At 57.8% G+C, this 24,347-nt stretch overlaps 6 protein-coding genes across 6 annotated transcripts in view; 5 read left to right on the forward strand and 1 right to left on the reverse strand.

Annotated features, from left to right (window-relative positions):
* Positions 1–84: 84 nt before the first annotated feature.
* On the forward strand, positions 85–3,638 carry PTSG_11639 (uncharacterized protein). Its single transcript, XM_004998171.1, has 7 exons — positions 85–645; positions 887–958; positions 1,104–1,199; positions 1,419–1,610; positions 1,882–2,961; positions 3,162–3,242; positions 3,440–3,638. The coding sequence occupies exons 1-7, from the start codon at positions 148–150 to the stop codon at positions 3,500–3,502; spliced, it is 2,082 nt and encodes a 693-aa protein (XP_004998228.1). The 5' UTR covers positions 85–147; the 3' UTR covers positions 3,503–3,638.
* On the forward strand, positions 3,574–7,734 carry PTSG_11640 (uncharacterized protein). Its single transcript, XM_004998172.1, has 13 exons — positions 3,574–3,757; positions 3,948–4,021; positions 4,309–4,343; positions 4,476–4,519; positions 4,722–4,787; positions 4,931–5,026; positions 5,217–5,323; positions 5,561–5,627; positions 5,935–6,073; positions 6,387–6,447; positions 6,614–6,740; positions 7,002–7,196; positions 7,432–7,734. The coding sequence occupies exons 1-13, from the start codon at positions 3,686–3,688 to the stop codon at positions 7,513–7,515; spliced, it is 1,167 nt and encodes a 388-aa protein (XP_004998229.1). The 5' UTR covers positions 3,574–3,685; the 3' UTR covers positions 7,516–7,734.
* Positions 7,735–8,137: 403 nt separating this feature from the next.
* On the reverse strand, positions 8,138–10,304 carry PTSG_00765 (wos2). The gene is made up of 6 exons (XM_004998173.1): positions 10,056–10,304; positions 9,790–9,859; positions 9,403–9,501; positions 9,102–9,248; positions 8,757–8,862; positions 8,138–8,359 (listed from the first exon to the last, which is right to left on the reverse strand). Exons 1-6 carry the CDS (start codon positions 10,172–10,174, stop codon positions 8,313–8,315), a joined length of 588 nt encoding a protein of 195 aa, XP_004998230.1. The 5' UTR covers positions 10,175–10,304; the 3' UTR covers positions 8,138–8,312.
* Positions 10,305–10,306: 2 nt separating this feature from the next.
* PTSG_00766 (GTP-binding protein yptV3) lies at positions 10,307–12,852 on the forward strand. The gene is made up of 8 exons (XM_004998174.1): positions 10,307–10,584; positions 10,777–10,832; positions 10,971–11,014; positions 11,175–11,265; positions 11,639–11,754; positions 12,069–12,139; positions 12,392–12,443; positions 12,599–12,852. The coding sequence occupies exons 1-8, from the start codon at positions 10,520–10,522 to the stop codon at positions 12,701–12,703; spliced, it is 600 nt and encodes a 199-aa protein (XP_004998231.1). The 5' UTR covers positions 10,307–10,519; the 3' UTR covers positions 12,704–12,852.
* A 122-nt stretch (positions 12,853–12,974) lies between these two features.
* PTSG_00767 (uncharacterized protein) lies at positions 12,975–15,120 on the forward strand. Its single transcript, XM_004998175.1, has 3 exons — positions 12,975–13,886; positions 14,217–14,312; positions 14,624–15,120. The coding sequence occupies exons 1-3, from the start codon at positions 13,539–13,541 to the stop codon at positions 14,711–14,713; spliced, it is 534 nt and encodes a 177-aa protein (XP_004998232.1). The 5' UTR covers positions 12,975–13,538; the 3' UTR covers positions 14,714–15,120.
* Positions 15,121–15,884: 764 nt separating this feature from the next.
* PTSG_11641 (uncharacterized protein) overlaps positions 15,885–24,347 on the forward strand; it is a gene marked incomplete at its 5' end in the record, with an annotated part of 9,191 nt that continues 728 nt past the window's right edge. The window contains 9 exons of the mRNA XM_004998176.1: positions 15,885–15,902; positions 15,979–16,185; positions 16,529–16,617; positions 16,859–17,009; positions 17,300–17,936; positions 18,245–18,351; positions 18,515–18,662; positions 18,854–19,188; positions 19,485–24,167. Of these exons, the coding sequence (XP_004998233.1) occupies positions 15,885–15,902; positions 15,979–16,185; positions 16,529–16,617; positions 16,859–17,009; positions 17,300–17,936; positions 18,245–18,351; positions 18,515–18,662; positions 18,854–19,188; positions 19,485–24,167 (6,375 nt within the window). The remainder of the gene's footprint in view (positions 15,903–15,978; positions 16,186–16,528; positions 16,618–16,858; positions 17,010–17,299; positions 17,937–18,244; positions 18,352–18,514; positions 18,663–18,853; positions 19,189–19,484; positions 24,168–24,347) is intronic.

Here is a 24,347-nt window from a genome sequence, read left to right on the forward strand (position 1 = left end):
ATGTTTTCCATACATTTTCGTTGTTCCACCCACGCCCATTGTTCTCCCATCGAATCTTCGTGCAGTTGCATATTATAAAAGATACAACAACCAACAACAGCCGATACAAGGTGAAGGTGCCAGCGCAGCCGCCACACACAACACACGATGGTGGTGGGCGCGTACACGAGCCGTGTGGTGCGCGCTGGGCCGCCCCGGTTCGTGCCTGCTGTGCCGCCTCCAGCGACCCTGCATCCCAGGAACACACTCACGCCAGAGGCCGGGTCTGCTGATAAGCAAGCGCAAACAGCATCGGCAACAGCATCGGCAACAGCATCGGCAACAGCCACTGCTGCAACGACTGCTGGTGCCAGTGATGCCGGTGCAACGACGACAGCGACAACCACGGCCACGGGGGATGGGGCATCGACAACAGCCGCTTCTTCCTCCGCGCCATTGCTTCCGTCGACCATCTGGCACATGCCAAACGGTGACGCCACAGGCAACACCAACAACGGCGGCGATGCGACAGCCGATGGGTCCGCCACCGCCAACCGAAAGTATCCCCAGCCCGGCGGCGGGTTCCCTTGCAAGCGCCCGAAATCCATGTCGACGGCCATTGCAGTTGCCCTCTTCCACAGCATCCTCACTCGGCGACGAGAGGAGGTGTGCGCTATTGTGTGTGTGTGTGTGTGTGTGTGTGTGTGCTTGCTATTGTGTGTGTGAGTGTGAGTGAGTGAGTGTGAGTGTGAGTGTGGGTGGGTGTGCGCTCTTGTGTGTGTGCTTGCTATTGTGTGTGTGTGTGTGTGTGTGCGATTGTGTATCCCTGCGTGTGAGTGCACAGCGTTTGTCGACTCACAAAAGATCTGTTGTTGCTTGCTGTACACCCTGCTGTACCCACGCCCAGGTGAGGGTGCTGCGTGAAGGAACTCGCAAGCGCAAGGAGAAGAAGCTCAAACGGCAAACCACCCTGCAGGAGGTGTGTGCTACACCATGTGTTTTGTTGTTCCTTGCGTCTTGACTGTCTGGGATGGCTATGCCATGGCTGTGTCTTGCTTGCAGTCGCTGCGCGTGTGCGTGTGGCACTTCTGCCTCATCGGGTCTCTTCTTGCTCTCGTCCACAGCAACTGAGGAAGCTCGACAAGCAGGAAGAACAGCTTCTGGAGAAGCAGCGTGCCCTCGAACAAAGCAAACATGAGGCCTTCCTTAAGTTTAGAGCGGTGAGTCGACATGCTGTGCCACATGCTGTGCCATACACATGACACACACGTGCATGCGCACTCCACCAACCAAACGCGCCTATTATGCTTGCATGCACCCAGCACACACATTCTCACTCACACTCACACCCACACACACACACACACACACACACGCACGCACACACACACACACACACGCACACGCACGCACGCACGCACACATACACGCACACCCAGCGACTCGCTGCGGAAGAAGCGGAGCGCAGGGAAAAGGAGGCCGCACAGAAGCGCGAACACCAGCAACAAGACTCAACACAGCAGCCACACCAACACCAACAGCAACGGGATCAAATGGCGCCGCACCAACAGGCGCAGCACCCACCATCCTATGAGGCCATGCACCCGCCGCCTCACCACTCCATGTCGCAGGTGAGACAATGCTTTCCACACATACTGCCCACATATCTGCTTGTGCATCTATCTGTCGACCCATCTGTCTGCCTGTATGTATGCCTGCCGCGCGTGCTTCAGACGCGGTGACAAGCGACAGTGCTGTTGCGTTGGTCCTGTGCCCTGAACGCACACACATCGTTCACACACACACACACACACACACACACACACACACACACACACACACACACACACACACACACACACACACACACACACACACACACACACACACACACACATGCAGGGGAGTGTGCGGGTGCCGCCGCCACGACATGCGGCGCATGAGCCACATGCGTCAATGCGAATGAGTGCTGGTGGTGGTTTCCCGCCACATGGACATCGCCGTGGGGAGTCACCGCCACCGCCGCCACCGCCGCCAACCCGGTACCCACACAGGCCCGGCATGCCCGCCACCGCGCCGTCGGCTGTTGCAGGCGCTGGTGCGCGTGATAGCATACCGCCGCCGCCGCCGCCGCCGCCACTGCCACGCCGCCCCTCCGCACGCACCTCGTCCTCCTCATCTGGGACGCCAACAGCCGCAACCACCCCGCTGGCCAGCCCGGGCATCGGCGGGCCACAGCCACAGCACCACCATCCCCACCATCCCCACCACCAGCCGCCGCCGCCACCGCCACCGGTCGGTACGTCGCCAACAGCGGTGGTGTCGCCGTCGCTTTCGTCGCCGTCAGCGCCCTCTGCTGCGATTCTGTCCCCCGCGCCTGGTGGCCGTCTGGGGCGCGCCCCCATCATCGGCTCCCGCCCGCCCCACTACACACACGCAGCAGGTAAGCCGCCACCGCCGCCGCTGCCATCGTCAGCCCACGGCAGCAAAGGCAGCGTGCTCGGGTCCCCGCAGTATGCGACGAACCGGCCCACATCGCCGTCGTCTCCGCTGCTTGCTGCGCCGCTCCACACATCCGCATCGTCGTCGTCATCGCCGTCGACCGCTGGGCCGCCAGTAGGCAAGCACCACCACCATGCACACCCACACCCGCGCCACGCGCCCACTGGCGCACCGCCGCCGCCATCACCCGCTGTAGGCGTCGGAGGCGGCGGTGCTGGTGTGCGGCACATCCCACACCGCCCGTCGCCGCTGGGATCAGCCGCACCGCCACCCCCACCACCGTCGTCGTCATCGCCAACAGGAGGGCCGCCGCCGCCGCCGCCGCCATCGCAGGACACGGCGCCATGGGCCCACCGGCCGCACGGCGCGCCCATGTTCTCGCGCACGCGCCCGCCCGCGTTTGCCAACCACAGCGGGCCGGGCGGGCCGCAGGGCTCGCCGTACCGCCAATCGCCACCAGCCTACAACCGTTCCTCCATGGTGTGTGGTTGAGAGTTTGGGAGGGAGATGGAAGGGTATTGCGGTTTGTGCGTGCGTGCGTGTGTATGTGTGTGTGTGTGTGTGCGGTTGTGTGTGTGTGCGGTTGTGTGTGTGTGTGTATTTCGGTTGTGTGCTCACACTAATGCTTCGTGCTCGCACTGCACTACCCTGCACTGGTGCGTTTGGATTTGCTGCTGCAGGTGTATCATGGCTATCACCATCATCATCATCACCGACCACCGGCGCACCATCGCCCGCCCGCACTTCCGCGACATCCTTCAGTGCGTTGTCTTTCAATCATGTGGGCGGGATGGGTTGGGTTGTTGGAAGGGCGCCGTTGTTGTGGTGGTGGCTGTGAAACTTGACCAGCTTAATCAGACACACACACACACACATCAACAACACATGCACATCATTCACACACACACACATCATTCACTCACATCAACAACACCAACAACACCCATCGACAACGCAGGGTTATCGTCCACCCCACCATCACCGCGGCTCTCGTCTCCCTCCTCCACCAGGCAAACAATAAAAAAAATTAGCGACTATTCTCAAAGATTTCCTTGAATTTTCAGTAAACCACCCGCCAAACAGCGCAGAAAACAACAACAGCTCAACGAACGATACCCAGCCAGCCAGCCAGTGTTTGTGTTTGCTTGGCTTCTTGCATTGCTTGACCCCTCTTGTGGTACATTCAGAACAGCAATAAAAAGGCATGAGTGGACAGCAGCCGGAGGTGTTTGAGACACCTGATGTGACCTACGATGAAGAGGGTCCCATTGGCCAGGTGAGCATATGCATTGATGCATGTGCGTTGTGTGCCTGTGTCTGTGTGTTTGTCTGTGTGTTTGTCTGTATGTGGGCTGTGCTAACTTGTGTTGTGTTGTTGTTGTTGTTGTTGTTGTTGTTGTTGTTGTTGTTGTGTGTGTGTGTGTGTGTGTGCCTGCGTCTCCTCCCCCCTGTCTGTACGTCAACAGTCACAAACGCCAGAGGCAGAGGCAGATCCCGCCCTGGATGTGACCGAGCCCAACAAGGCAGACGCCTACAACAAGTACGACAGCATATTCGTGGCGTTCGTGTGTGTGTGTGTCATCTTGAGTGCTGCTAATCTATGTGGGTGTGGGCGCTTGCATGGATCTATCCACTCACTATTCCAACACAACCACGCACACTCACACACGCACGCACAACACAAACATGCACACGCACACACACACACACGCACAACACAAACATGCACACGCACACACACACGCACACGCAAACACACGCACGCACACACACACACACACACACACATGCGCCACCACATACAATCGTGTGCACGGCGCAACACAGATTCAAGGGCACAGTTCTCGATGCATCAGAAGCAGGTGTGCATCGTTTGCACTGCATCACATAAGGAGAGACATCGAGGCCAAGAGCGCGTGCGATACCTGCTATTGTTGTCCTACACGCACCTATGCTAACCCCTACCACGCAAACTGATCTCAACCACGCTGCAGATTTCAACAGTGACAAGAACACAGGCTATCGCACATTGCAAGTGGTACGTGTACCTCGTGTGTCGCGAGCCAGACGCGTACCCAAAGCGACACCCCATATCCGTGTCAATGGTCTCCGCGGTATCACGCTGCCCTTGCCACACGCATGCTTGCTGTCTTGTTGTTCCTCGCACACACGCGCGCACACACACACACACATTTATTCGATGTCTTGTCTTGCTGTTGAACGTCATTGAACCCCTGCAGGCGGAGCACGGCGCGCTCGACGAATCTGTGCAGGAGCGCTTCCATCGCCTTCAGATTGAAGTCACGGTGAGCTCAAGACACCCCGATGCTGCCAACCCCTGCGGTTTTCAAGCTTTGAGCCTGCACACGTGTTGACGATGGCTGCGTTTGCACGTGCGTCCTGACACCTGGCATGGTGTCGAACTGCACGCGTGTTCGCCACACCACAGGATTTCCTGCAGCAAGTGCAGCGCATGAAGGATGCACAGGACGGCCAGTCGCTCGTGGACGACAGCGGGCCATCTCTCGCCACCATGGCCAGCCAGGTGCGTGCGTTTCTGTCTGCGCGCGTGTGTGTGCGTGTCTGTGTGTGCGTGCGCGCGCGCGTGTGTGTGTGTGTATGTGTGTGTCTCCTTGTGCGTGCACATTCGTTGCTTTGCTGGAGATGCGTCTGTGCCTGTGCCTCACGCATGCGTTATTGGACACGTGGACACGTGTGTGGCCCTCTGTGCACAGGTGCAATCGCTGAACGAGCAGCTGCAGCAGGTCAAGTTGGACGAAATCCTTGGCGCCCGCTCTGCTCCGCTCGACAGGGCGCCGGCCCACGACAAGGAAGTCGCAACGTACGTACCGCAACGCCCGGCCCGTGTCGTGTGGTGTGTGTTTGGGGGGAGGGGGGTTGTGGATGGATGGAAGGGCGTCTATCCTTTGTGGTTCTGTGTTGGTTACTTGTGCGTCCCAGTGCCCGTACTTGTTCGGCTTCCACCGTCATGCCTTTGACCAACCAATCATCTGTGCTGTTCTCGTCCCCGCCCCCCACGTTCACCCTTCGAATGCCTGCGTGCACCATTCGGCTGCAGACGGCTAGTTGCTGAGGTGGAGAAGATTAAGGGCACAAGCACACAAGCACCGGAAGCTGCCAAACAGGTGCGCGCGTTCTGCTTGTGTGTATGTGTGTGCGGATTGCGTTTGTCGTGTTTGTGTGTGTGTGTGTGTGTGTGTGTGTGTGTGTGTGTGTGTGTGTGTGTGTGTGTGTGTGTGTGTGTGTGTGTGTGTGTGTGTGTGTGTGTGTCCGTCCGTCCGTCCGTCTGTCTGTCTGTCTGTCTGTCTATGTCGTGTGCGTCCAACGCCCTCCCCTCTGGCCCTGTCCATCAAACCAAGTGCTCAACATCACCACTCCCCCGCCGCCCAAACTGCCACCTTCACCTCACGCACGCGCACACGCGCGCCACAGGGAGGCGGGGAAATCACGTACACGCTGCACTACACGCCAGAGCAGGCCAAGTACCAGCAGCTGTCGCGGGTGGCGGAGTTGGAGCAGCGTGTGGCCCAGCTGGAACACCTCGTCGGTTCACAGAGCATCACAACCATCGGTGCGATTTGGTTTTGGGGTGGGGGGGAGAGGGGTCGTGTGAGTCCATGGTGGTTTGTGTGTGTCTGTCTGTGTGTGTGTCTGTGTGTGTGTGTGTGTGTGTGTGCGTGCGTGCGTGCGTGCGTGCGTGCGTGTGTTTGTTTGTGTCCGCGCCTCTGTGTCTCTGTGTTTATTTTATGTTGGCTGTCGCACGTGCTGCAGTTTACAACCTTTTGAGCTTGTGTGACTCTGCTGGCCCCTTATCAAGCAGCCCAACCCCTTTTGCCAATCAAAACCACTCATGCGCCTGCTTCTGCCGTTCTTGCTTGCTTCAGGTGCGTTTCTTGGGCTGAAGGAGCCCACCTTGAAGGCCGCTGTCGACGCATTGACACAAAGGTGAGGGAGCAAGTCTACTGCATGCTGCCCACGGGTCATGTCTCAGATGAGTTGCACGTGCGTTCATGTGAAGCTTCATACATACATGTGAAACCAAGCCAACCGTTCACACGACGCTCATGTTTGTGCGTGTGTGTGTGTGTGTGTTTGTGTGTGCGCGCTGTAGGGTGTACGGCATCTCGCCGCAGAGCCTGGACAACCTGAACCTGCGGTTGGCGTCGCTGTCGAAGAAGCTGGACGAGGTCGCCGCCAAGTCCAAGGACCTCGCGCTCAAGGCCGACGAGAAGCAGAAGGTGATGGTTTAGGAACAGGGGCTGGGAGGGTTGTTTAACTGCACACGTGGTTTTGGTGCACTGCACTCTGTGTCTGCGCGCGCGCGCGCGTGTGTGTGTGTGTGTGTGTGTGTGTGTGTGTGTGTGTGTGTGTGTGTGTGTGTGTGTGTGTGTGTGTTTGTGTGTGTGTTTGTGTGTGTGTGTGTGTATTTACACGCTCAGAGTCTACATGACGTGACCAACATCATCGCCTTCACTGTCGCTTTCCACGCCGCTGTGCAGATTGAGGAGTTGTATGCCCTGACGCAGCAGTGGAGCGGCGTGTCCGGTGCGCTGCCGGCGATTGTGGGCCGGCTTCGCGACCTGCAGAGTCTTCACGAGCAAGCAGCAGACTTTAGCGCCACCCTTACGCACATGGACCAGGTGCAGACCAACATCAAGGACCAGCTCGCCATGCAGGGCGTCACGCTCTCCACGGTGCGTTTGCATGCGCTGTGCTGCTTGAGGGCAGGAAGAAGGAGGTGGTGGTGCGCGTGCTTGTGTGTATCTGTGTTTGTGTTTGTGTCTGTGAGAACACGTGTGTCTGTGAGAACACGTGTGTGAGCGTGTGAGTACACTTACACACACACGCACACACTCACACGCACACACCAACAATTGTTGTTGTTCGCCATGCCTCGTTCTCACTTCGTCCTTGCGCCTTTGTGTGCAGCTTGAGAAATCGCTCAAGGAGAACACAACGACCATCCGTGACAACATGGCCTCGCTCGAGCAACGCCTCGCCGCCCTCTCCTGAACTATCGCTGGTGCACATAACCCACACACACGCGCGCACGTGCACACGCGCGCACGTGCACACTCGTGCACGCATTTTTGGAGCAGCATGACGTGATGTTGTGTCATCGCCAATTGTCGACATTTCTTCTTCTTGTTGTTGTTCTTCTTCTCCCACCGACACTTGCTTCTCTTTCTTTTCATCTCGCTTCCATGAAAATGAACCCTCATCGACCCCACAGCATCGGCACAGTCATTTGTGCAACCACACACACACACACACACAACACAACACAAACAAGCACACATGCACATCTCTACACACACACACACACACACACACACACACACACACACACACACACACACACACACACACAACACAACACAAACAAGCACACATGCACATCTCTACACAAATGAGGCCTCACTTTCTGACTCGCTTGCTCATTCCGCTGCGGCACAGATCGGAGTGTTTACTACGTATGCAGAGGTTGTGACACATGCACACACGAGCACGAGCACGAGCACGAGCACGGGTGCACGCAGTCACATTGTCTCACAGCGTTAGCGGAAGAGTGGTGATGTCAAAGAGAGAGAGACAGAGAGACAGAGGGAGAGAGAGACAGAGCGAGAGAGAGACAGAGCGAGAGAGAGACAGAGCGAGATGGCGTGAGGTTGAGCACAACCACAGCCGAAAGGATGATGGTATGGCAGTCAAATGGATGGGTGGATGGGTTTGGTAATGTGACATGGCATCAGTTCATCAGTTCATCCGTTCATCAGTTTCACGGCGCATCAAGTCACACAGTGCACTGCTCATTCGTTCTTGCCCTCTGCCTCTTCGTCCTCGAGCCCAGGGATGTCTGGTGATGGACGGAGTAAGGTCGGCCGAACGCAATGCTTGGGGTGAGCAGAAGTGTGTCTGTGTGTGCTCGTGTGTGTGTGTGTGTGTGTGTGTGTGTGTGTGTGTGTGTGTGTGTCTGTCTGTGTGTGTGTGTGTGTGTCTGTGCCTGTGTGTGTGTGTGTGTGTCTGTGTGTGTGTGTCTGTGTGTGTCTGTGTGTGTGTGTGTGTACCTGTGTCTCTATGTCTGTGTCTGTGTGTGTCTCTATGTCTGTGTGTGTGTGTGCGCGTGTGTCCCCTCCCCTCCTCCCCCCTCCCAACTTCCAATGGTGACAATTGCCGCAACCAACAACGGGCAACCAGCAAACAACCAGTCCAGGTACGAGCAGCAAGTAACCAGCAGCGAGCAGCGCACGCACCGTCGTCATCGCTGTCGTCCTCGTCGTCGGCGGCGGTGTTGGCGCCACCGGGAGGGCCCGCCATCTGGCTCAGGTCCATGCCGCCCGCATTCAGCTGCTGCATCAGCTGCACACCCGACACCGCAGGGCCCACACATGCACACATGCCTTGGGTGAGTGGAAGGAACCTCGCGGGTGGCAAAACCAGGGTTGTGGGCAGCCATGATGACGTACTCGTTGCCATTTGCACAAATACACAAGGCAGCAGAAGCAGCAGCAAGCACATGCTTCGCGAAGCATGTGTCCACGCTCACTCCCCCCTCAACCACAAACACGCACGACAGGACCCTCGTATTTTGAACGTACAGCGCTCATGTCGCCCATGTCTCCCATGCCGCCCATGCCGCCCATGCCGCCCATTCCACCCATGCCGCCCATGGGGTCTGCCTGCTCCTCGTCGTCGCTCTCATCCTCATCCTTCCACTTGTCAAAGTCCACCTTGAGCCAAGGCAGCTGCAAGCGCATATCCAAAACACATGCAACACGTGAGCAAAGCACATGATGCGCGGTCCATAGGTGTCGCCTAAGTCGGCCTCACAAACACATGTCCACCCTGTATATCCACACACACATCCACATCCACACACGCGCGCGCGCGTGAACGCACCTTGACTTTCTCCTTGGTGAGCTGGGGCCAGTAGGGACCAGGCTCCTTCTTCTTCAGGTCAAAGAACACGTGGCGGCCAGTAACACGCTGCTTGCTCTTCTGCATTGGCATAAATTATCCGACACGCCATGCAGTTGTTGAGTTCGGTGTGTGCGTGCGTGCGCGTGCGTGCGCGTGTGAATGGAAACAAAGGACATGTGGAACAACAAGCAAAATCGAACAACACCCGCGCAACAGCATCTCAGGTTCCAGTATTGATCTTGATTGGTGCAAGCACACACACACACACACACACACACACACACACACACACACACACACACACACACACACGCACACACACACACACACACGCACACACACACACACACACACGTGTGCACGCACCTCGGGGTCAATCTCGCCGTAAAGGTCGATGGTGACAGCGTAGTCCTCCTGGTTCGGGCCTCCCTTGCCCCTGCAGCGGTGGTATGTGAGTTCAAGCAAAGGGGGGGGGGGAACTTGGAACACGCAACAGACTTCGGTGCAGACAAGAAAGCAAAGCATGCACGCAACAAAAGCAAACAAGCAAACAAGCACAGGAAGGCATGATGAGAAAAACCTCTCATGTCACTCCCACTGAACCCAAGCAGTGTGTCGCTTGCGGCACGCACTTGAGGGAGAATGTGTGGCCCTTCAGCTCGACTGTTGGGTCCTTGATATCGGGTACCTCCACCGTGAGGTACACGCAGTCTTCCCGCTGCGCCCACAGGACAGGTGCTTGCTTCGGCATGGTTGGTTGGCGTGGATGGATGGTGTGTGCGATGCGATCTGGTGAGTGTGAATGTGTGGTCGTATGGGCTTGAGTGTGAATGTGGGCTTGTGTGGAAGTTTCTGGAGGTTCGTCAGAATTGCACTTTTTGATCGGCAAGAAAAAAAGACCCACCCAAACAGCCAACACAGCAAGACAGCAAGACAGGCAGGCGAGCTGGAGTCAGACACATCATCAGCAAGGAGATCAGATAAGAGACAGATAAAGGAGACACAGCTGACAGCGTTGCAGTGGTCCATTCACATACACTGTACTTAAGTTGCAGGAAGGACTGTGCAGCCAAAACGACAACAAAGAAAAGGCAACATGGGGGATGTGGATGCGGAGCTGAAGATCCTCATTATTGGGGACAGCAACTGCGGCAAATCCTGGTGTGTGGATACGATCATGTTGCGATGTACCGCCTATCATTGGTGTTTTGTTGGGTTTGAGTGCTTGTGTGTGTGTGTGTGTGCTTGTGTGTGCGTGTGCGTGTGCGTGCTTGTGTGTGTGTGTATGTGCTTGTGTGTGTGTATGTATGTTGTACTTACGGTTTCATGTTTGTTGTGTGGCTCGGGGATCAGCTTGTTGATGCGCTTCACAGATGACACCTTTGATGAACACATGGGCCCAACCATCGGTACGCACAATGCGATGTCATGATGGTGTGTGCTTGTTGATTGCTTCAACTGCGTGCCTGTGAAGATGTGAGGGCAAATTGTGTGTGTGTTGTTATCACCCACAAATGGACCACATGCCTGTGTGTCGTTTCCTGTAGGTGTTGACTTCAAGAACAAGATGCTGACATTGAACGGTCAACAGGTGTGTGTGTGTGTCTGTGCGTCTGTGCGTCTGTGCGTGTTTGTATCTGCCTCCTGTCTATCCGCCTGTCCGCCTGCCTGCCTGTATGCCTTGTGGGCTGATGGCCTGCCCTCGCACCAAGGCCACACCACTCAACACCACTCAACATGCTTGTGTGCAGGTGAAGCTGACGGTGTGGGACACGGCAGGACAGGATCGCTTCAAGACCCTGACGGCCAGCTATTATCGTGGCGCACACGGCGTCATCCTCGGTAATGATGGTGTTGTATGTGTAGTCGTACGTCTGTCTGTCTGTGCGTGATTCTGTCTGTCTGTCTGTCTGTCTGTCTGTCTGTGCGTGATTCTGTCCGTCTGGCTGTCTGTCTGTCTGTCTGTGTCTGTCTGTGCTGTGTTGTTTGTTGTGCGTGTGTTGTTTATGTTATTCGCCTCCCCTTCCCCCTCTGTCTGTCCGTCTGTCTGTCTATCTGTCTCGTTGGTCACAGGCATGCGCACAGACAAGAGCCCATGCACGTACTCTCTCGGTGCCATTTATCCAGCGGCGCATGCTGGTCATGCTGCGGATACGATCGAATACTCACGTCGTGCTTTGTGTTGTGCATGGGTTTCCTTGCCCAACGACTGCAGTGTATGATGTAACTCGGCGCGCCACCTTCGAACACATCATCCCATGGCTCAACGAGGCCAACGTGTACTGCGACGACAACGTTGTCAAGATGCTCGTGGCAAACAAGATTGATGAGGTGCGCATGCTGTGTATGCGTATCTGTGTGTTGTGTTTGTATCTTTGTATGTGTGTTGTGTGTGTATCTTGTATGTGTGTCGGTTGTATGTGTGTATGTGTCGTTTTGTGATAGTTGGTTGATTGACGTACACGTGATGTTCTTGCCGAGATGGAGCAAGAGATAGAGAGAGCGAGTGTGTGTGTGTGTGTGTGTGCTGCCAAATGTTTCGTCAGCGTGCATACTCGCTCTGTGCGTGCGTGTGTACATGAAACTTACGGCGTGTCTGTGCGTGACTGGCGTTTTGTTTGTTGGTTTTGTCGTTGTCAAACCAGCCAAGGCAGGTGTCGACGGATGAAGGCAGGGCGCTGGCGCGCGAGAAGAACATGCTTTTCATCGAGTGCAGGTCGGTGTTACGTTGTCTTACTGCCGTTGCTGGGTTCCTTTTGCTGCTACTTCGATCGCTGCTGCTGTTGCTGCTGCTGTTGCTGCTGCTACTGCTGCTGCTGTTGCTGCTGCTCCATACGTCGTATGATGCGAAATGCTTGTCGCTTCTCTTTTTGGTGCTTGCTTCCTTGGTGTTGCACCTGTTGGCTGAGCTTATCTTCTTTTTCATTCACTGACCTGTTTGGCTGATCTGTGTGTCACACTTGTGCAGCGCCAAGACGAAAGTCGGTGTGCAGCAGGCATTTGAGGAGTTGGCACAACAGGTGCGTTTCTTTTGTTTCTTCCAATGCTTGCGAGTGGCACACGGGTGCACACACAACAGATGCACATACACACAACAAAAACACAGACACACACACACACACATGTACGCACGCACACGTGTTCTCACGTGGTCGTGTCCTGGTGCTCTTCTTAGGTGCTGGATACGCCTGAGCTGTATCAGTCGCCCTCCTCTGGCGCTGGCGTGGATGTCTCCTCCTCTTCCTCAGGACAACTCAACGGCGACGTCTGCGGCTGTTGAGTGCGTGTGTGTGTGTGTGTGTGTGTGTGTCTGTGTGTCTGTGTGTGTGTGTGACTGTGTCTGTGTGTCTGTGGGTCTGTGGGTCTGTGTGTGTGCGTGTGGGTCTGTGTGTGTGTGTGTGTGTGTGTGTGTGTGTGTGTGTGTGTGTGTGTGTGTGTGTGTGTGTGTGTGTGTATGTCTGTGTCTGTGTGTGTGCGTCTGTGTGTGTCCTTCCTTTTCCTCTGCTTCTTGTGAAAGACTTAATTCAGTTTCAACATAAACAAGCCAGTTGCGCCGCCGCCACCTTTTCAAACATGAACACGCCGGAGTTGTTGGATGCTGCGTTCGTGCCCAGGCATTCTTCATGTCACCCTTCTTCTTGCTTGCATCCTGGCTTCCTTGCATCCTGGGTCGTGTTGGGAGCACTGCAGCTTCGCCTCTTCCATGTGGCGTCGATTGCGTACCCTTCCTGCCCTCCTCTTCGGCATGAAGGGCGTCCGAACGAAACGATGAACCAGAACACAGCAATGATGATGAGGAACGTCGGCGATAGGGCGACGACAACGGTCTTTTCGTGCTTCGCGATGAATGAGTTGTGACAGCCTTCAGCGTGCTGCAGTTGTTTGGCTGTTTTGTTCTTTGTTCCATTCGACCTTCTGCTGCCAGTGCTGTTGCTGTTGCTTTCATTTTTGTCAACGCAGCACCTACAGCAACAGCAACAGCAACAGCAACAGCAACAGCAACAGCAACAGCATCCACAGCAGCTACGGCATTCCCTTCCCGTGATTCAAGCCAGCCCCCAAGCCAGTTTGCGACTTTTCCGTGCCCTTTCTTCTTGCTTGCAGTACTGCAGAAGATGACGCTGCTGTCCGGTGCAGTGGTGATGCTGCTGCTGGTGGGCAGCCTTGGTTTTGTGCACGAGGTGTCTGCCTGGCCTGCGATGATGGCTGCGATGCGCGGCCGCAATGGCGGTATGGACGGCATGGACGGCGGCGTGATGGACACCATCCAGCACCTAATGCAAAACCACGACAAGATCACTCGCCATTACGCGCACACAAGCGCGGGCATCACGGCCAACACAACGTCCTCGGATCCGCAGGTTGCCGGCTGGCTGCAGCAGCACGTCACCGAGATGAAGCACCTGGTTGAATCTGGCGGCTTCATCCGCCAGTGCGACCCACTCTTTGTCTCTGTCTTTGAGGTGAGGTTTTCTCAGCTCCTTCTTCGAGCTTCTTTTGAACAGAGCTTCTTGTTCCGCGCGTCGCCGAGGCGCGCGCGCGTGTGTGTGTGTGTGTCTGTCTGTCTGTCTGTCTGTCTGTGTCTGTGTCTTTGTGTCTGTGTGTCTTTGTGTCTGTGTGTGTGTTGGATTTTCACGAGTCGTTGTTGGATCGCGTTGTTCTTGTTTCCCAGCATCATCACCTCCCCCCCCCCCACTTGGGTACACAAGCGCACATGCTATCTCACTTTCCCAGCGGCTTTGCTTCTCTCTGCTTCCCTTCTAACTAACACACAAACCGTTTCCAACGTGCAGCACCGCGATGAGATAAGCCTGGAAGTCACAAACACGACCCACGGCGTGTCTGTGACAGAACAAGGAACAAGCCCATGCTCCGTCGCGCTCGTCCAGGTATTTGCTTCCCCACCTGTCTTCCGTTTGGTGTCAGGTGTGCCACAGCTTTCGTTGTGCATGGGTTGGTGGGTAATGTAACAGAAGCCGCACTGCTTTGCTTGCTGTGCTTGCTGGCTTGCTTGCTTGCTTGCTTGCTTGAGCCACTCTTCCACTGAGTACCTTTCATCTCGGCTCATCTGATGTCACCCCTTCCCTTCACTCCCCTCATTGCTCCCCCCCCCCTCCTTTTCCTGTCCTCCCATCCCCTCATCCCGCTCATCTCATCCCGTGCCTCACCTTCATTCATTCTTCACTTCTTCTGTGTGTAGGCCCACGCCAAGGTGGTGTCCTCGTTTGTCGAGCGCGGTTCCGCCGAAGCTCGCCGCTGCAACCCACACCAAGTGCCCGACATCTGCTAAACCTAGGCACCTGTCTCCTTCTGCTCCTTTGCTTTCCCTTTCTGCTTTCTGTTTCGTTTCAGCCCTACAGCCAGGTCTTGCAGGTCGGGATCTGGCCACCCCTCCTTGTTGCCTCCTTGCCTTGCCTTGCCTTGCCTTGCCTTGCCTTCTCCGTCTGCCCTTCTCCTTCAGTTCCTTCTCTTCTTCGTCTCGTTCGTCTCGCTGCTCCTCGTTGCATCCATCCCTTCCACAGTTCTTTCGTTCCATCAAACCAAAGCAACCCCACCACCAGCCAGCACAGCCAGCACAGCCACTCCCTTCCCTGAGTCCCCTCCTCTTTCTTTGTGGTGTCGCTCTCACGAATGGACTCAACGTGTAATGAAAATCAAAGGAAAACATGACCAATTTTCACCAACACCATGGGGAAGCGGCACAAGAGGAAGAAGAACCGCGTGTAGGTGGCCTTGCGCCTTTGTGCGCCTTTGTGTCTCTGGTTGTTGGTGGACGTTGGGGGAAGGCGGAGATGGGTCGGTGGAGAAGAGGGCGCCACCCTCACCTGATGTATGGGTGTAGGTGCGCGTGTACGTGTGTATGGGGTGAGCCTCGCTGTGCTTGTCACGTGTTGCTGGGTTTCCTGTGGTGTCGTTCCTCGGCACGCGTGCGAACGTGATGCACGGGTGGAATAGCGGGCACGACATGTTGTCGACACACAAACGCGCATGCGCACACCCGTGGTTCCAATCGTGGGGGCCTTCCAACTTTAACCCTCCCCCCCCCCTTCACCACCGCAACAACAACCACTACTTGGCACCTGAGCTCAACCACCAAGTTTGGCCGCGCTGCCCCACCATGTCGCTACCACACACACACGCGCGCGCGCGCAAACATGCCGTCCATGCAAACCTCGCTCATGACTTCCGTCCTGGCCTGCTTCTTGTGTCCCCTGCTTCCCTGCAACTTGGGCTCTTTTCAAAAGGCAAAAGCGCGGAGGTGCCGAACAGGCATCCGCATCCGCAAAGGTGAGACAGTGCATCACGTTGGTTAGCCCCTCCTTTCACGCGCGCTTGCCTGGCACCGTTTGATGTCTTGTGAAACAAGTCGCATGAAGCGTGGGTAGACGTGTGGTGTGGGTGTGTGGGTGTGTGCTGACATGAGCACCTGCCAAAGCCACGTCTGTCTCAGCGCCGTGCCCATGCCCGTGTACACGCTTGTGAGTCGACAGCCACATGCATCCTCAATCACACGCATCCTCACCAACTCTCACCCTGCCTTTGGTCTGCCTCCAGGTGCCGCGGGCACCGGGCACTGACAAGGCGCAGATGGAGCTGCTCTTTGACACAATCCCATCGCTCCTCGACATTGCCGGGGAGGACCTGCGGAACTTTGGACCAGCCGACCTCCTGCGTACACTGCCCGATGGCCTGACGCGCGTATCGGTCGACATGCGCGACGTTCATCGGCGCCTCATGGAGGCCATCGGTGTCGACGCTGCGGTACGCTTTGTGTGTGTCGGTGTGTCGGTGTGTCGGTGTGTCAGTGTGTCTGTGGGTCTGTCCGCCTGCCAGTCTGTGTGTGCCCTTGTGTGTGTGTGTGTGTGTGTGTGTGTGTGTGTGTGTGTGTGTGTGGTATGTGTGTGTGTGTGGGTGGGTGGGTGTGGGTCTGTGGGTCTGTCCGCCTGCCAGCCTGTGTGTGTGTGTGTGTGTGTGTGTGTGTGTGTGTGTGTGTGACACCGTGACTGGCACACTTGCACGCCTGCCTGCTGACCTCTTCCCCCTCCTTTCCTTGTTGGTGGCGACATCTCATTGTTTGTACAAACCAACCGCTCCATGACAACAGGTGTACGATGACGCCGTGCAGCGTGACAAGGCAGACGGCAAGGACATGTCGCTTGCACCCCTCGACGATCACCTCGAAGGCGACCACCGGTGCGTGTCTCCACGGCTGTGCCTGCGAGCGAGATTGCAGTGTGGGTTGGCTTTTTGTCGACCTGATCGATATCATTGTGATTGAAACCTGTCAAACCCTCGCAAGCTCATGCACCTCCTTCACTGTTGTTGGGGTTGCGTGTGCCACAACCTTCATCCCCGCCTTCCCACCTTCTTCCCACCTCCCTCATACCGTCTGTGCTTGCCTCCCCTTCCCCTACTCACCTGTTGCCGCCTGCAGGCTGATCTACGAGGCCGAGGTGCTCGAGGCGTGTGTCATGTCGACGCTGCCAACCCAGATTGCCGACCTCGTGTACGACTACATGGAGTCCCGCAAGTGCGCGTGCCCGGCCGGCTGCGCCCGCAAATTTCACATTGAGGAGCTGGAACAGGTACAGGCCCATGCGCTGGCGAGGGCGTGTTCATAGAGACGTTGCGACCAAAGGGAATGTTGGTGGTCTGTGTGTGTGTGTGTGTGTGTGTGTGTGTGTGTGTGTGTGTGTTTACTTGGTGACGCCTGCCGACCATGTATATCCCACGGAATGCGCCCATGGTGTTGTTACATGCTGTGCTTCTGCTAACTCTGCTTTTACCTGCGTTTTACGTGCGTTTGTCTGTTTGTCCACGCACCTTTGTCCCTCCCCTCGCCCACGCACACGCACGCGCGCGCGCATACGCACAGCACTGCATGGAGCACTTGGAGATGCAGGAAGCGGTTGATATGCTGGAGCCCGTTGGCAGCCACATGGGCACGAACCACCCGCAATCACAAGCAGCAGCATCGTCTTCATCGTCGTCATCGTCGACAGCGAACAGAGCGCCGCTGCCGCCGCCTCCGCTGCCTCATCCACATCACCACGAGCATCATCACCAACACCACCATCCACAGTGCTTCCAGCACCACCATCATCACGATCAACAACAACAACAACAACAACAGCAGCAGCAGCAGCAGCCGTATGTACCGCGTCGTGTTTCGACGCTGGCGCCTCAAGTTGTACAGGCCCTCGATGAATCAATGCAACAACAACAACAGCAGCAGCAACAACAGCAGCAGCAGCAGCAGCAGGGGGAGCAACAGGGGGAGCAACAACAGCAGCAGGGGGAGCAGCAGCAGACAAGCGACACCGTGCCCACCGTCTCGTGCAGAGTGTGCGGCCATGTCCACACAACAGCATCGGTCCTTGACGGCAACCAGGCGCAGCAGAGAGGGGCTGCGCCGCTGGCAGCCGCGAACATGTCTCTGCTGGGCCAGAATCTCACCTCAGCAACGGCGACACTGCCGCTCCAAGGATCCCCCTCAGACACACTTGCAACAGGTCTGCTTTGCTGATGTTTGTCGCTGCTGTTGTTGTGACTGTCGTCATCGCACATCGTCTTGATGCCACTGTCATGCAAGCTGACCACTCTTTGTCCCAAGTCTCGAAATGATCCCTGGCGCCCATGCTCATGCGTGCATGTGTGTATGCGTGTGCATATGTGCGTGGTTTTGTGTTGTTGTTGTTGTTGTTGTTGTTGTTGTTGTTGTTGTTGTTGCTGCTGCTGCTGCTGCTGTTGTTGTTGTTGTTGTTGTTGCTGCTGCTGCTGCTGCTGTTGTTGGTGTTGTTGGTGTTGTTGTTGTGAGCAGACGACGTGCTTTCTGTGAACCGACCGGCGTATGCCGCCAACTTGACAGACGATGTCTTGCTTGACGAGCCAGAGGACCACCAGGCCATGGTCGACAACATCCTCGACGTCAGTTGTCGTGCGCTCGTATGTGTGTGTGTATATTTGTGTGTGTGTGTGTGTGTGTGTGTGTGTGTGTCAGGGGAAGAGTGGAGCATGACTGTGGCTCGAGGATACATTTCGCATGTTCGCCACGCCAGCCTCATCGCTCGTTCATCTTTCGCTGCTGCAGGAGATTGTGCCGATGCCGGAGATGTTGCATGAGGGCGAGACGCTGTCTGTGCTGTTGCCATCGTTTGAAGCTGGCGCAGACGTTGACATGGTCGCAGACGCGTGGGATCACCTCGCAGAGTGGCTCGACTACTACCCAGACGACTCAGGTACACCCTTTTCTGCACCGCTCTCCCCTTCTCTCTTTACATGTAGAGCGCACACACCCACACGCATATATACACCGCACACACACACACACACCCACGCACACATTCGCTCACCGCCTTCTCTCGCTCCCCGCTTGTATGGCGGCCCTGCCTTGTCGTGGCTGCCCTGTGCCGTGTTTCTCTGCATGTAGCAGAGCGGTGGGCGCATCTCCTGCCCGCGCTGCAGGCCGTCAACCGCCGCATCGCCGCACTCGCGCCCCTCATCAAAGCAAAAGAGCGCGTGCTTGGCATCCGCGCGCAGATTGCAAACGACTACCACCACCGCCTGGCCAGCATGGCGCCCGCACCGGACCCGGAGACGCATCGCATCCGCTCGCACATGGTGGAGGTGCTGTGCCTGACGACGGTGATTGACAACTACCTGGAGATTACGCGGCGGCGCATCGCCGTCTTTAAGCAGGACCTCGAGTCTGTCAGCTCCCTTGCAAAGCGAATGAGCGACAGCATTCAGGAACTCTCAAAGCAGGTCAGTCGCGCTGTGTACGCGCATGTGTGCGCGCATGTGTGTGTGCTTCTTCACTCGTGACTGTGCGCGTCGATTGTTGCAGTGCATGCGTTGCCACGCGTTTGTGTCAGTGTATGCCTCCATCAACCCCCCCCTCTCTCTCTCTCTTTGTTCTGTCTAAAATTACCTTCCTGTGATTGCATGTCTTTCCCATGTCCCTTTCCTGTTCGCCTGCATCGGTGGTTAATCCCCCTCCCTCGGGGTCTGCTCCTCACCTTGCACCCATACCCTCGCATTTGTGGCTTGGCGCCCGGCAGGTGAAAGTGCACGAGATGGAGAGCGTGCACCTGGAATCGCTGGAAGTGAAGGCACTGCAGGAGCAGAAGCCCGACAAGCGCAGCAAGAAGAAGCAGCCGGAGCAGGAGCAGGAGCAACAGGAGCAATCACGGCAGCAGCAACAGCAGCCGGAGCAGGAGCAAGAGCAAGAGCAGCAACTGCCGGAAAATTACCGTCAGCAGAAGGAGGAGCTCAGCAAAAAAGTGTCTGTGGCGCACCAGAAGATTGGCACGCTCAAGGAGAAGTATAGCCGCACGCTGCGCATCCTCGTGCGGACGGGCGAGAAGCTCTCTGCACAGGAGGAGATGGAAAGCTCCCTCATGCGGCTGCGGCAGCAGTGCAATGAGGTGCTTGGCGACACTGTGGAGACTGGATCCTCTGTCACCGGCGCTGCCGCGCTGCAATCCTCCATGGTGGTATCCGAGCAGCAGCAACAACAACAGCAGCAACAACAACAACAGCAGCAGCAGCAGCAGCAAGCAGAGGGTTCGGGTGCCGAGTCATCAAGTCACCGCAGTGGTGATAACCAAAGCCACGACCATGGTGGCGATAATGATGATGACGATGATGACGACGACGAGGGTAACGGTGCACCTTCAGGTGTTGATCCTGCGCAGGCAAACGCAACCACAATGCAAGCCAACCAAGATGCGCCACAGCAGCAGAAAGAGCAGCAGCAGCAGCAGCACGCGTCTACACCTGCCAACGCGTCAGCTTCCTCTTCATCGGCATCGACCACAGCAGTCGCAACGTCGTCGTCGTCGAACGGCGGTGGCGCCTCTGGCAGCGGCGGGACGCGGCGGGTCATGCTGAACACGATTGACCTGCAGCCAATCATTGCCTTTGAGAAGCAGGAAGGGGAGGACCTGGACCGGCTGATGGATGAGCACTCGACCAAGGTGGAGGACCGGGCACAGCTGTTTGACCTGATTCGCGAGTCTGCGTACGACGACCCCATTGTGCAGGTGGTGAAGGATGCGCTGCGGGAGAAGATGTCTGTGCTGGCGAATGCAGCGCAGCTGATCCAGATGCGAAAGGCGCACGAGACGCAAAAGGGCAAGGAGCGCGAGGTTGAGGAGGCGGCACAGGCGCTGCTGGCTGCCGAAGAGGCGGAAAAGGAGCGCAAGCGGCAGCAGGCGCGCGCACGCAAGAAGGCGCGGGAAAGCAAGGAGCGCAAGAAGCAGGAGGCGGCCGAGCGCAAGGCGGCCGAGAAGCAGAAGCAGCAGCAGCAACAGCGGAAGAAGGACAAGGAGCAGCGGGAGAAGCAGCGGCAGCAGGAGGAGGAACGACAGCGGCAGCTGCGGCGCGTGATTGAGGAGCGGGAGGAGGCAGACCGCAGGCTGTTTGCGGAGCAGCGCAAGCGGGAGCTGGAGCAGAAACGCAAACAGGAGGAAGCCAGGGCCAGGGAGAAGGAGAGGAGGAGGAAGGAGGCGGAAGCCAAGGCCAAGGCCAAGGAGAGGAGGAGGAAGGAGGAGGAAGAAAAGCGCAAGAAGCAAGAGCAGGAAAGAATACGCAAGGAGCAGGAGAAAAAGCGCAAGGAGGAAGAGAAGCGCAGAAGAGAAGAGGAAAAGAGGCGCAAGGAGGACGAGAAAAGGCTGCAGCGCAAGAAGAAGGAAGAGGAAGAGGAACAAGCGCGCCAACGCAAGCAGCAGCAACAGCAACAGAAGCAGAAGCAAGCTGCAACGCCACAAACCCCAACGAAGCGAGCTACGGGCGGCAATGCACGCACTGCACCTGCCTCCCCTCGTCCCTCTTCCAAGCCAGCATCAGGATCAGGTCCACAGAAGTCGCAGCAGCAGCAGCAACAGCCAAGACGTGGGCCAACAGCGGTATCATCTGTGCAACCAAGTCCACAGCGGTCCTCGGTTGCTGCTGCTGCAGCAGCTGCTGTGAGTCAGCACGCGGCGAAACCAGCCGTCGTCGCATCCGCCTCCGCGCCATCCACGCCCAGGAAAGCACCCGTGTCGTCGTCGTCAGCTCAGAGCAAGCAGAAGCAGCAATCCTCGAGGGCGACAAGCAAGCCCTGGTCGACACAGGAGCGGCAGCCTGCATCCACAGCAGTGTCCGCGGCCAAGCCAATGCGCACAGCGACAACGGGCGGTGGTGCAACCGGGGCGCCGTCAGCAAGCCGGCAAGTTGGAGGCAGTAGCAACAACAGCGGCACCAGTGGGAGCAGGGGCAGCAGTGACGCTCCTGGTGTGATGACCGCGCCCAACAGCGACCACGCTACAGACAAGCCTGTTGTGTTCGAGAATGAGGGCGAGCTGACAGCTCGATACAAACAGATGATGTCTGGCTTGCTGCCCAAGCCTCCCGCAGACCACATGGTGCGGCCTGTTGCTGCGCAGGCAACGATGCAGATGTTCCCCCACAGCCCTCTGATTTCGGCCGCCCCGATGGTGGCATCAGCCAAGCAGCCATCACAACAACAGCAAGAGGCGGCGACGGCAGAGCAGACCCCCAATGGCAGTGTTGTCGGTGCCGCTGAGCTGGAGCAAGGTCAACAATCGGCAAGCACCGCGGCTGCACCGGTACAGGGACCAACACCCGCAAAGGCAACACCCACAGAGCCAACACCCGCACAACGACAACAACAACAGCAGCAGCAGCAGCAACAACAGCAGCAGCAGCAGCAACGGCAGCAGCGGCAGCAGCGCCTGGCTGAAGCAAATGATGGGGCTGATCAGATGACACGGGATTCGCAGCCGTCGCTGCAACGGGTCCTTGATGCGACGCAGGAAGGCGACAAGGCTTCTGAGGCTGTTGATGATGCCAAGGGCGCCCAGCACGTCCGCCAGTTGCTGCGGTCGGTGCCTGTGCCGCCGCCCAAGCCCGGGGACTCGCAGTCGCCACTGCAGCCATCGGCAGATGCCCAGGCTGTACATGAAGACGACGCGGGCGTGGGCCTCTCACTGCAGCCCGCGGCATTTGCAAGCAACGGCAGTGGCAGTGGCAGTGGCAGTGGCAGTGGCAGTGGCAGTGGTGTGGTGGGTGCACAGTGGGATGTTCGTCGTGCTGACCGCACATACGGCGGTGGCAGTGACGGTCGCCAACGTGCTCAGCATCTTCCACAACAGCAGCAACAGCAACATGTGGGATCTCGGCAGGTGGCCTCAGGAGCGTACCACAAGACGCCAATAGCCTCGCCCCGTCGCCAGCAACAGGCGCGCAGTTTCCACGGCGGGCGTGAGATGCAGGCCCCATACCACCGCCAGCAGCACCAGCAGGAGCAGCACCAACACGCCAACCAGCAATACGCTCCTCCGCCACAGCGGAGACGGCCGCAAGCGACAGACCCCGCGCGCACGCTGCTGTCCGACCCCTCGTTCATCCCGGCACATGCGCACCCGCTCGGACCTGCGCCGGGTCAGCAGCCAGAGATGCAGACACAGTCGCGGTCGGGCGCAAACAGCACGGGCCGCGGCACGCCGCACATGGACGAGTTTGGGGCGCTCGCGCCCATCCCACCCACCCTGTCCGGTGCCGGTGAGTTTGCAGCTGACGCGCGGTCCAGTGCAGCGCACAACGGCACACGCAATGCTCCGCACCAGCGCCAGCAGCAACAGCACGGTGGTGCGTTTGGGATGCCGCTCTCTGCGCCTGCGTCAAGCCAGATTGTGGACGGGTCGCAGTTTGGCGGGTCCTGGCCCGTTGTGGAGCGGGGTGGCTACAACACCGTCACACCACGCACGCAGCCGTTGCAAGCGCCAGTGGCTGCGGCTGGGAAGGTGCCACAGGTCAGCAGCGGCCGCGGCGGCCGCGGCGGCGGAGGCGGCGGAGGCGGCGGAGGCGATGTGGATCATGCGAGGCTGTTGGGCGGCAACACCATGCAGCGAGAACAGCGGCAGGCGCCTGCTGCGCTGACTGACTGGACAATGCCTGCATTTGACGAGAGCGTTCGTGCGCTCTGGTCAACGACGGATGCGGATGAGCACACGCCTTCGTTCCACGCGCCAACGCAGGAATACGCCACCACCACCGCGCATGCGACAAGTCCACAGCGGCAGCAGTCGCAGCAACAGCAGCAAGGGCAGCACCGCAGCGGGTATGCGGGCATGTCTGTGGCGTCGTCGGTGCCCTCATATTGGCCACAGCACGACCACCAACACAATCACCAGCAGCAGGCGCACAGCGAGCAGCACAAGGTGCCGAGTCCCGGGACGAGCGGCACTGCGACCTTGCAGCCGCTGTCGGCGCATGCTGCCGAGTGGCGTGTTGGAGAGCATGGTCGTGTGCAGGACAGCTGGAGCGCGCCAGCCACGATGCCGGCGCCACAGAAAGATGCTCCGCCGTACATTCCCGGGCAGGGCACGGTGCCCACGGCCTCGTCCACGTCAGCAGCTGTTGGCGGTGTGATGGGCGTGCCGTCAGCCAGCAGCTGGTCGACAGCGTATGACGACAGCACGCCGGCGGAAGCGTCGCAGCCGCTGGGTTCAATGCTGTTTGACACGCAGCCCATGTCTGTGTGGGGGCCGCCGAGCGATGACCAGCCACACATGCAGCACCAACAGCACCAGTCATCTCAGTTGCCTGAGGCGGATTGGGGCGCGTACGGCGCGACGTCTGCCGGGTATGACCTGACGGGCCTCATGAGCGACTGGGGCTCATCTTACACGCCACTCGACCTCCCGGCCTCTCCGTCCGATCACGCCATCAGAGACATTGTACGTGGTGCTCTGTGTGTGCGCGCGTCTGTGCGTCTTTTGTGTGTGCGTGTGTGTGTGTGTGTGTGTTGTGTGTTGTGTGTGCTGTGTGTGTTGTGTGTGTGTGTGTGTGTGTGTGTGTGTGTGTGTGTGTGTGTTGTGTTGTGTTGAGTGCGTGTGTGCGTGTGTGTGTGTGTGTGT

This window comes from Salpingoeca rosetta (genome assembly GCF_000188695.1).
Source record: "Salpingoeca rosetta unplaced genomic scaffold supercont1.2, whole genome shotgun sequence".
NCBI classification, from domain to species: domain Eukaryota; class Choanoflagellata; order Craspedida; family Salpingoecidae; genus Salpingoeca; species Salpingoeca rosetta.